The sequence below is a fragment of the Juglans regia genome, chromosome 7 (assembly GCF_001411555.2).
Source record: "Juglans regia cultivar Chandler chromosome 7, Walnut 2.0, whole genome shotgun sequence".
Classification (NCBI taxonomy): domain Eukaryota; kingdom Viridiplantae; phylum Streptophyta; class Magnoliopsida; order Fagales; family Juglandaceae; genus Juglans; species Juglans regia.
This window is the reverse complement of record NC_049907.1, coordinates 50,709,003-50,719,739: the sequence shown is the minus strand read 5'-3', so window position 1 is coordinate 50,719,739 and position 10,737 is coordinate 50,709,003. Positions and strand designations below refer to the sequence as shown.

At 38.6% G+C, this 10,737-nt stretch overlaps 1 protein-coding gene across 2 annotated transcripts; it reads left to right on the top strand.

The window, feature by feature from the left end:
- Nucleotides 1-1,833: 1,833 nt before the first annotated feature.
- Nucleotides 1,834-8,024, top strand: LOC108991852 (ARF guanine-nucleotide exchange factor GNOM). 2 transcript variants are annotated; one of them, XR_004801956.1, is made up of 4 exons: nucleotides 1,834-1,932; nucleotides 2,862-3,667; nucleotides 3,775-7,504; nucleotides 7,619-8,024. XR_004801956.1 is itself a non-coding variant. In XM_035692004.1 (3 exons), exons 2-3 carry the CDS (start codon nucleotides 2,933-2,935, stop codon nucleotides 7,441-7,443), a joined length of 4,404 nt encoding a protein of 1,467 aa, XP_035547897.1. In that variant the 5' UTR covers nucleotides 1,834-1,932; nucleotides 2,862-2,932; the 3' UTR covers nucleotides 7,444-8,024. The 2 variants fall into 2 exon arrangements, 1 of the variants encoding a protein (XP_035547897.1); XM_035692004.1 differs by having other exon boundaries at nucleotides 3,775-8,024.
- The last annotated feature ends 2,713 nt before the right edge of the window (nucleotides 8,025-10,737 follow it).

Sequence of the window (10,737 nt, the reverse complement as noted above, 5' to 3'; positions counted from 1 at the left end):
CTGGAATCCGAAAGAAAAAACATAATTTTCTTCTATTTTTCATTTTCATTTTTGCGTATCATTTTTTTTTTTATTATTAATATTCATGTTAGCCGACTCCGCGCCGACTGTAGTCGGCGACTGTACATAGCAGTTCTGTAATAATAATAAAATTGTAATTTTGAAATAAAATCTAAACGGGGGTCAACACCGGTTGATCCGTTCATAAATCATGTTTTAATTAACGGGTCAATCCCATTTTGACTTGAACCTGTTAATATCAAATTTAAACCTGTAAATTTTACATCGTGTTTATATTACAAATATTGTTGCTGAAAATCCAAAATCCAAATAATTCTATTTTTACATCAATTTTGTAGTATAAATTAATAAGCCAAAAGGTGGGTGAAAAAGAGATGGGAGATTGCTCAGAAGAAAGAGCAGTTGTGAGTATAGAGAGCCAAATTAGCAGAATTAATACATACTTATGTGGAAGATTTTGCATCTATCAAGATTGTGGCATCCGCAGCTGTCGATTAGAAATCTTCCACACCCAAAGGCAAAAATGCGGCTCTACACGCATAAATAATTTTCTAAGCTTAGATATTAGTTGGTGCTTTTTGGAGAGCTTTTGTAAGAATCTAATACAATCGTATAAACTCGTGTTGTACACAGAAAAATGTAGCTTCAATTTGCATGACAGCCAAGTGCTGTTAGACTAGCCATCATCTTGCTTGATCAAACTTCGCTCGCAGTTCATAATACTGAAATTAGGTACTTGAAACGTCATTCAAGAAAAATAGGCTAGTTTGGATCAGTCAGTGGGCCTAAAAGACTAGTGGGTTCCAATCATTCCCGATAATGACCCAGACCCATATAAGTTAAATGAGGACCCAGTTATTGGGCCCAAACATCACTTTGAAGTTTGAATACCTACTCTTTAACCGGTCTTCTTTGGTTTTAAAAAAAGGCTGGCTGCTATTCTTGGGATCTAGGTCCCTTTATTGGTTTTTGTTTGGAAAAAGAGAGAGGGATAGACCAGCTAGATGAGGTTGGACAGAGTCCATTTATTGGGAAATAATTCTTGAGAAAGTTTGGACATTGTCTATCTTAAATTAACTTTCTTTCATTTATCTTTTTCTTTCTTTCAAAGTTAAATTTACCATTGCGTGAAAGGTTGCATTTGAGAATTGAGTTGAGTTGAATTAAATTATATTTTTTTATAAATAGTAATGTGTTGAGATAATATAGTGAGTTTTGCGAGATCTACCTAAGATTAATTTAAATGTGTTTGAATGTTTAGATAAATTTCAATATTTTTATAAGAAATTAAAAAAGATTATGGATCCCACGTATAAAAAAGCGTTGAATTGAAAAAAATTATGGGTCTCAAGTGTAAAGAGATTTTCAGTTGAGATAAGTTAAATATTTTAGAATTAGATGTTTAAATGTTAGATTTAGTTTAAAATTAGATTAAACTGAATTGAATTCAGATGAATTTAATAACCAAACTGAGCCTTAATGATAAAGAAAGTTGAAACTCAATTCTTTTTTTTTTCCTCCTTCCAAAACCAATTAATGGTAATATCGTTGAGATAAGATGAATTAATATGATTTATAAATAATAATGAGATTTGTGAGTTGAAATTTATAAATAATAATAAATAAAATGAGATAATCTCCTAACCCAACCCAAACCCACTTTTATTAGCTATATCTTAAGTTTTTTCAATTTATAAAATAACTTTTTTATAATTTCTTTTACCATGCGATTTTCGATTTTCCTATGTGAAAATAATTTCCCGCAGGTAGTTTCACAAAATTTCCCTCGTAATTTTCATTTTATTTGTCCTCTGTCAGAGTCGTGCTTGCTTTTCCACGTCCGGCCCCGCCTCCCCCTTCCCCCAACTTCCCGGACGAGTCTCAGACTCTGAGTCTTTTGGATCCACAAAGGTACGCCATTCTTCTCTATGGATCTCCAAAATCCTTTGCGCAGTTCCATTCTCTACAGTTTTTGCTTTGTGCTTTCGTTTTAGTTATTTCATTCTCTGTTCATACATCCTGTTAAACCCCCCAAAGGAAAATTTAATTTCGAATCTTAATTTTACGCTTTATTCTTGTTTAATTATTTTGCAGTTGAAAATTACCCTCTGAACTATGCTAAAGACTTGCATGTGTTTAATTTCTTTTCGTGCACTTTCCAGGCCGCCAAACTATGGAAGATCTGCCGTTTACTTAGTTTTCTTCAGCTCATTTACTATGATCCGGCCCAAATAACGTCTCAACTACTATGTCGGCTTATTTGTTGAATTGGATCTCAATTTCGTTAATTTTTAATCGTGTTTTTGGGGTGTTTGATTAGTAGGGTTTGACTTAGATTATCAAATTGAGGATTTGACCTAGATTTTCTATCTGGATGCGTTTGTGTGGCACTTTTGAGAATACTACCTCGGTTCCATGGAATGGAAGTTTGTCCTAAGATGTTATTGTTCGGTTTCACAGTACAGAACTGCGGTGTCGCTGCATCCTATTCCTCGGAATGTCCTAGAAGTGCATAACATAATGAAAATGCGTATAGGGATTTACCTTTGGAGAGTGTGTGCTGCACAGAGACTGAACACTTACCTCTATTTCTTTGATGGAAATAACTATAAGCGAGCTACATACAGAAGCTTGAGCTATACACTTTTGCTTTATAAGTTTACGCATACTAGCTTGCTTGACTCACTAAATTTGATATCCTTGTGAATTTTTTGCAGTTTGCTTCTCTATGGTAATTGTTTTTCGTTTTATTTTGCTCCCCACTTTTTTCAACTTAATTGATATGTGAAAATACCTTATAACTATGCCTTACTTTTATCTATGTTGTATGCTTTGCCTAGGTTCCTCTGCATTTATATCAGTCAGCATATACTGCTAGATATAGGTTCAATACAACAAATATTGTTCAAAGATGGGCCGTCTAAAGCTGCAAACCGGAATCAACTCAATTGAGGAGGAACCTGAGGACTGTGATACTGCCTATTCTAATAAAGCTACTCTATCATGCATGATTAATTCAGAGATTGGTGCTGTATTGGCGGTCATGAGGAGAAATGTAAGATGGGGGGGTCGTTATATGTCAGGTGATGATCAGCTGGAGCATTCCCTAATTCAGTCATTGAAAGCATTACGGAAGCAAATCTTTTCATGGCCACATCAGTGGCATACCATCAACCCTGCCGTTTATCTCCAGCCATTTCTGGATGTGATTCGCTCTGACGAAACTGGTGCCCCAATCACTAGTGTTGCTCTGTCATCCGTACACAAGATTTTATCTCTTGATGTGATTGACCAAAATACTGTGAATGTTGAAGATGCTATGCACTTGGTAGTTGATTCTGTCACTAGCTGTCGATTTGAGGTGACTGATCCTGCATCAGAAGAAGTGGTACTGATGAAGATACTACAGGTTCTTCTGTCTTGTATGAAAAGTAAAGCTTCTGTTATGTTGAGTAATCAGCACGTTTGCACGATAGTGAATACTTGTTTCCGTATAGTTCACCAAGCAGGATCAAAAGGTGAGTTGTTGCAGCGTATAGCTCGCCACACAATGCATGAAATTGTTAGAAGTATATTCTCGCACCTTCCAGATGTTGACAACACAGAACGTTCATTGGTTAATGGCAGCAATACTGTAAAAAAGGAGGTATAAGTGTGCTTTTCATTCCTAATTTCTTGTTGGCAATATCTCATTTTTCTCTGAAATAGAGTTTACTTCTTTCTGAATATACAAATTCATTGCTTTTTGTGCAGATTGGTGGTCTCAATAATGAGTATTCTTTGGGAAGTTCTCAATTGGAGAACGGCAACATGGGTTCTGATTATGATGGTCAACCATTATCCACGAATTTTACTACCAATGTTTCCACAGGTTCACTAGCAACCGGGACTGATGAAAAAACAATTGGGTCTGTCAATGGAAAGGAAACTGTTTCATATGACTTGCATCTGATGACTGATGGGGTTCCCTGCATGGTGGAAATATTTCATTTCCTATGCTCTTTGTTAAATGTTGTTGAGCATGTGGGAAATGACCCCAGATCAATAGCATATGAAGAGGACGTGCCTCTTTTTGCACTGGGTTTGATAAACTCGGCTATAGAATTGGGTGGACCTTCCATTCGCCATCATCCCAGGCTGTTGAGTTTGATTCAGGATGAATTATTCCGAAATCTGATGCAATTCGGCTTGTCAACGAGTCCACTTATTCTTTCAATGGTGTGCAGCATCGTTCTCAATCTGTATCATCATCTTCGAACAGAACTCAAATTACAGCTTGAGGCTTTCTTTTCCTGTGTGATTTTGAGGCTTGCACAAAGCAGATATGGGGCTTCATACCAGCAGCAGGAGGTTGCCATGGAGGCTCTTGTCGACTTCTGCAGGCAGAAAACATTTATGGTCGAAATGTATGCTAACTTAGATTGCGATATAACTTGCACTAACATCTTTGAAGACCTTGCTAATCTGTTGTCAAAGAGTGCATTTCCTGTGAACTGTCCACTGTCATCAATGCACATCCTTGCTTTGGATGGTCTTATTGCTGTTATTCAGGGAATGGCAGAGAGGATAGGCAACACATCAGCTGGTTCAGAACATGCTCCAGTGAGTCTTGAAGAGTATACTCCATTTTGGATGGTGAAGTGTGACAACTACAGTGATCCTAATCATTGGGTTCCTTTTGTCCGTCGAAGGAAGTACATCAAGAGAAGGTTGATGATTGGAGCTGATCACTTTAATCGTGATCCCAAAAAAGGGCTGGAGTTCCTCCAAGGAACACACCTCCTGCCTGACAAACTTGACCCCCAAAGCGTGGCCTGCTTTTTCAGGTACACTGCTGGCTTGGATAAGAATCTTGTTGGTGATTTCCTGGGGAACCATGATGAATTTTGTGTTCAGGTCCTTCATGAATTTGCTTGGACTTTTGATTTCCAAGACATGAATTTGGACACTGCACTGCGGCTGTTTTTAGAAACTTTCCGACTGCCTGGAGAATCACAAAAGATACAAAGGGTGCTTGAGGCATTCTCAGAGAGATACTATGAGCAATCACCACAGATTCTAGCTAACAAGGATGCTGCTTTGCTATTATCGTATTCACTCATAATGCTTAATACAGATCAGCACAATGTACAAGTGAAGAAAAAGATGACCGAAGACGATTTCATCCGGAATAATAGGCACATCAACGGAGGCAGTGATCTACCTCGAGAATTCCTGTCAGAGCTGTACCACTCAATTTGCAAGAATGAGATCCGCACAACCCCAGAGCAAGGTGCTGGCTTTCCGGAAATGACCCCAAGCCGGTGGATTGATCTAATGCACAAATCCAAAAAAACTGCTCCATTCATTGTATCTGATTCCAGAGCCTACCTTGACCACGATATGTTTGCTATAATGTCAGGCCCAACAATTGCTGCTATCTCTGTGGTATTTGATCATGCGGAACATGAAGAAGTTTACCAAACATGTATTGATGGATTCTTGGCAGTTGCAAAGATTTCGGCATGCCATCATCTTGAAGATGTATTGGATGATCTAGTCGTATCCCTCTGTAAGTTCACCACTCTCTTGAGTCCATCATCTGTTGAGGAACCAGTGCTAGCCTTTGGTGATGACATGAAAGCAAGAATGGCAACTGTGACAGTTTTCACTATTGCAAATAGGTATGGTGATTATATCCGCACAGGTTGGAGAAATATTTTGGATTGCATCTTAAGACTGCACAAGCTTGGTCTTCTTCCAGCTCGTGTGGCCAGTGATGCTGCTGATGAATTGGAGGTTTCTGCTGACACCGGGCATGGGAAGCCTCTCACGAGTTCTTTATCCTCGGCTCATATGCCATCCATGGGTACTCCTAGGAGATCCTCTGGATTAATGGGTCGGTTTAGTCAGCTTTTATCTCTTGATACAGAGGAGCCAAGATCCCAACCTACTGAACAACAACTTGCTGCTCATCAACGCACCCTTCAGACAATTCAAAAGTGCCACATTGACAGCATATTTACCGAAAGTAAGTTTCTGAAAGCTGAGTCGCTATTGCAGCTTGCACGAGCACTAATTTGGGCTGCTGGGCGACCTCAGAAAGGGAACAGCTCTCCTGAGGATGAAGATACAGCAGTTTTCTGCCTGGAGTTGCTAATTGCTATTACCCTGAACAATAGGGATAGGATTGTGCTTCTTTGGCAGGGTGTTTATGAGCACATATCTAATATTGTCCAGTCCACTGTACTGCCTGGTGCCCTGGTGGAAAAAGCTGTTTTTGGGCTACTCCGGATTTGCCAACGGCTACTTCCGTATAAAGAGAACCTTGCTGATGAACTTTTAAGGTCACTGCAACTTGTTTTGAAGCTTGATCCCCGGGTGGCTGATGCATTTAGTGAACAAATTACACAGGAAGTCAATCGCCTTGTGAAAGCAAATGCCTCTCACATCAGATCCCAATTGGGGTGGCGCACAATTACATCCCTACTTTCCAACACAGCTCGGCAACCTGAAGCTTCTGAAGCAGGCTTTGATGCACTGTTGTTCATAATGTCTGATGGAGCTCACTTGTCGCCAGCCAATTATGTGCTTTGTGTAGATTCATCAAGGCAGTTTGCTGAGTCTCGTGTTGGACAGGCAGAAAGGTCTGTTCGTGCACTCGATCTTATGGCGGGCTCTGTTAATTGTTTAGCAAGGTGGATGAGTGAGGCCAAAGAAGCAATGGGGGAGGAGGAAGCTTTGAGAACGTCTCAGGACATTGGGGAGATGTGGTTCAGGCTTGTGCAGGGACTGAGGAAAGTTTGTTTGGACCAGAGAGAAGAAGTTAGAAATCATGCCCTATTATCGTTGCAGAAGTGCTTGACAGGGGTGGATGAGCTCCACCTTCCGCATGGTTTATGGTCACAGTGTTTTGATACAGTGATCTTCACGATGCTTGATGACTTGCTTGAAATTGCACCGGGGCACTCTCCAAAGGACTATCGAAACATGGAAGGCACCCTTATCCTTGTGATGAAGCTCTTGTCAAAAGTGTTTTTACAGTTACTCAATGATCTCTCACAATTAACTACATTCTGCAAACTATGGTTGGGTGTTCTCAGCCGAATGGAAAAATATATGAAGGTGAAAGTTAGAGGGAAGAGGAGTGAGAAGCTTCAGGAGCTAGTACCTGAGCTCCTAAAAAACACTTTGCTTGTTATGAAAACAAGAGGAGTGCTTGTGCAGAGGAGTGCTTTAGGTGGAGATAGCTTGTGGGAACTGACATGGCTACATGTAAATAACATCTCTCTTTCGTTGCAGTCTGAGGTTTTCCCAGATCAAGATTCAGAGCCACCACAGCATAAACAGAGTCAAACAGGGGGCGTTCCTATATCTCATGAAACAGGGTCTGGTCCACCCAATGAAGCAGTGGCCTCCGAAAGTGCCGGCACTGGAGGTTAGCATATATTGTACACTGGTTTGGCAGCTGGTACTGGTCTTGTTAATGAACGTTAATAAGCAGGTATGATCATGAATGCTGAGCTGAGCCGAGCCGTTACTATAGAAATTCTCTGTTAAGAAATTTGAATTTACAGAAACTGATAGACCATATCTTACTTTTGTTTGGAGCTGCTAGATGCGAATTGCTTGGAAGGAGGGAGCTGATTTCGTTAGCCCTTGGTTAAATGATCCGGCAGGTTGGCCACTTTGTTTATTATGCTCATCTTCATTTCTTCCCAATTGGTGTTCCTTTCTTCTCATCATTGCCTCCAGAAAACCTTGTTAGAGACGAGTGTATTTTCTACATATCTCCAAGTATGGTGTTAGAGATTTCTAGGCTTCCCCAGTAGGGTGCTAATTAGGCTGAGAATTAACTTTTTTTCTTTTCCCCTTTCTTTGGTAATTTCGAAAATCTGGAGGGGAATGTTACATTGTTACCGAATCCTTCTGTAATTGCTGTATGACATAGCTCATTAATGTACAGAACTTAAAGTTGATATCTTTGGTTTGAAACTTATATTACGATACGAACATTTCTTCTTTGCCTAGAAAAGTGATTGCCTGATGATTATTGGGCTCGAGCCATGCCATCATGCCATACTCGCGTCAGTTTGCAATGCAGCGTCTGACGTGATTCAGTTGTTGGATTTACCCTAATAACTAAAATGTGGTTAATTACTTAAGAATGAGGCATATTTCAAAAGCCGTATGCACAAACAAATTTTATATTTAGCCGTCGGATTAAAATTATTTACAACTTGTCTGCATTAAATGTTGTATATTCAAATTTCAGCATTAGTTACGGTGAATCCACGTATTATCACAACACTGATTAAAAACTATTTAGGATTATTATTAAAAAAAAAAAAAAAAAAAAAAAAAGAAAAAGAAAAAGAGAGAGAATCGTCTCCCTTTTCCATTTACAAGGGTATCCGACTATCCGCTAAGATCTGCTTGCACGAGCATTGGCATTTGTGTAGTCAAATGTAAATGTAAATGTAAATGTAAATATATATTTAGCTAACAATTCTACTTTTTCTACTGTATTGTATTAGTTATATGCAAATTTTTTGCTTATTACGAACAGTGTTTCTACATATTTTCAGAGGTACTGTTCGGCTTTATTTTTTTTTCTTCGCCCTCTCTCTCTACCAGTGTTTCTACATTTATTCTGGACTTTCATTATATTGCGTATAAATTTATTTTATGATTTCAATTTTAAGATATCACAAGTTATTGTGTTGGTAGGTTTTAATTGCAAAATATATAAAAATTAATTTTAGAGAAAACAAATTAAGAATAATAAATTATTATTATTTTGACTAATAGATGGAGAATCCAATATGGAAGTCTTTCTTGAATAGAGACAAAAGAGAAAACAAGTGATTTTGCTTTGAGATAACCTTTTAGCCGGTCTGTCTAATTTTCTCCAAATAACAGTCTTCTAATGAGTGAGTGCCGTGTAGGCCTCCTATTTCATCTCTAATATGACCGTAGAACAGGCTACTACTCACGACATCAAAAAAGCCTCCCCTCTCTAGTCTCCCATCCCATCTCTCAAAGTCAAAACTTAGAACCAAAAATCTCTGATTAAATGACCATCATTTTAGGCAAAATTGTCAAGCGCCCTAATTAAACTTGCCAAAAAGGGAACAAAAGCCAAAATAATAACTTCAGAAGCAAGCTTTGATATCAAAATTTTCAAGGCCATTCAAAACAATAGAATGGGTGATTACAGTATCATGGTTCTTGGCAACCACAACACCCGCTAGCAGCAAAAGACATAGAAAAATGCACTAAAATTGAAAGAGCCTTCACCATTATCACCAAATGTGCACTCGTACGAGTTTTGATTTATAGGGAATATGAGAGGGGATAGAAAGTAAAAAGATGACAGCCAAGTTTAAAAAAAAGGGTTTTGTTATGCTATGGGAAAGGAAAATAGGGTGAGATTTATTCATTATTAGATATACCAAGATAAAATCGATGAAGCAGATGCAAAATAGTTGTATTTGTTGTACAATATTAATAAATTCCAATGGTGAAGAGGGTGTTATCTTGAACGTTTGAAATCACCAATGCCATCTTTAACGCTCCTTCGATCGTTTTCACTAGTGTCATTTATTGCTCCCGATTATCGTACCTCTGGATCTCTTCTACTTCTTTTTTTTTTTTTCATTTTGATCTCAAGTGTTGAGTTCAGTTCATTAATGCAGGAGAGAGTGAGAGTATTGATGGGTTTTCCCCTTGAGTTTTATTAAAATTAGAGAAAAAGCAAAAATAAGGAAGTTGCAGGCTGGTTTATTGGATTTCAGATTTTTTTGTGGATAATCAACTCCAAAATGACAGAACTTAGTGGCTAAATGACTGTTGTAGACTCTTGGGGACCTGGGGCAATGGACCTTGGTGTGGGCCTTGGCGACGCCCTTGTGTGGTTGTGGTGGCAATGGAGCTAGTCTTCGACGGTCTCCAAACTTCACAAATAATAGGATTGAAGCCTGAACGAGGAAAAGAGATGAAACATTTGACCCTTCAGAACTCTTGGAATTATCGGATGTGATGAGTCTATGATATTTGTGTAAAATTGTTGTCATGACGAATTTTTATTGGGGGTTGCTAAAGCCTAAACAACAGACCACCGTTCTAAAGCGATTTTATTTTACTTTTTATATTTGACTACACCAATACTAATGCTCTAAATAACTTTCATCCTTTACAATTTGCTTGCCTCAACAAATACTAGAGAAAAAAACATTGGATAAGTTGTGCAATGCGCATTATATAAATTAATAAAATAATTAAAAGAATAAAAAATAGACCGTCCTTCCCAATCAGATCTTGTCCCTAACAGACAGTAATTGTCAACTCGCATTGAAATTGCAAGTGTGGAAGCGAGCTTTGCCATTGGAAACCAATTCACCCAAAGACATACGCATTTTGAGGAGCTTCCAGCCGTTTCTTCGGTTCTTGTGTATCTTCTTGTGTCGTGCAGCTACTGCCAAACGAATATGAATAGCAAGCTGCAGAGGGACGTGGCGGTGTTATGGGATTTTTAAAAGTTGGCTTTGATTATAGCCCACGAGATGGGTCATGGTCAGTCGGGTTGGCCCAGTCTGGAAGAGGCTTTTCACTGGTACTGGTTAGTGACTGGTGAGGTTAAATAACTGACTAGCAATAACATTTAGTTATTGGGTTTATAATAGGATGAGTCATTTTAATAGACATATATAGAGACTCCTACTCTCACTCTGCTTT

Bases quoted from the DNA above. Each gene is read 5' to 3' on its own strand.
- LOC108991852 (XM_035692004.1), top strand. From the start codon at position 2,933: ATGGGCCGTCTAAAGCTGCAAACCGGAATCAACTCAATTGAGGAGGAA. The intron at 3,668-3,774 runs GTATAAGTGTGC...CTTTTTGTGCAG, and splicing joins GCAATACTGTAAAAAAGGAG to ATTGGTGGTCTCAATAATGA.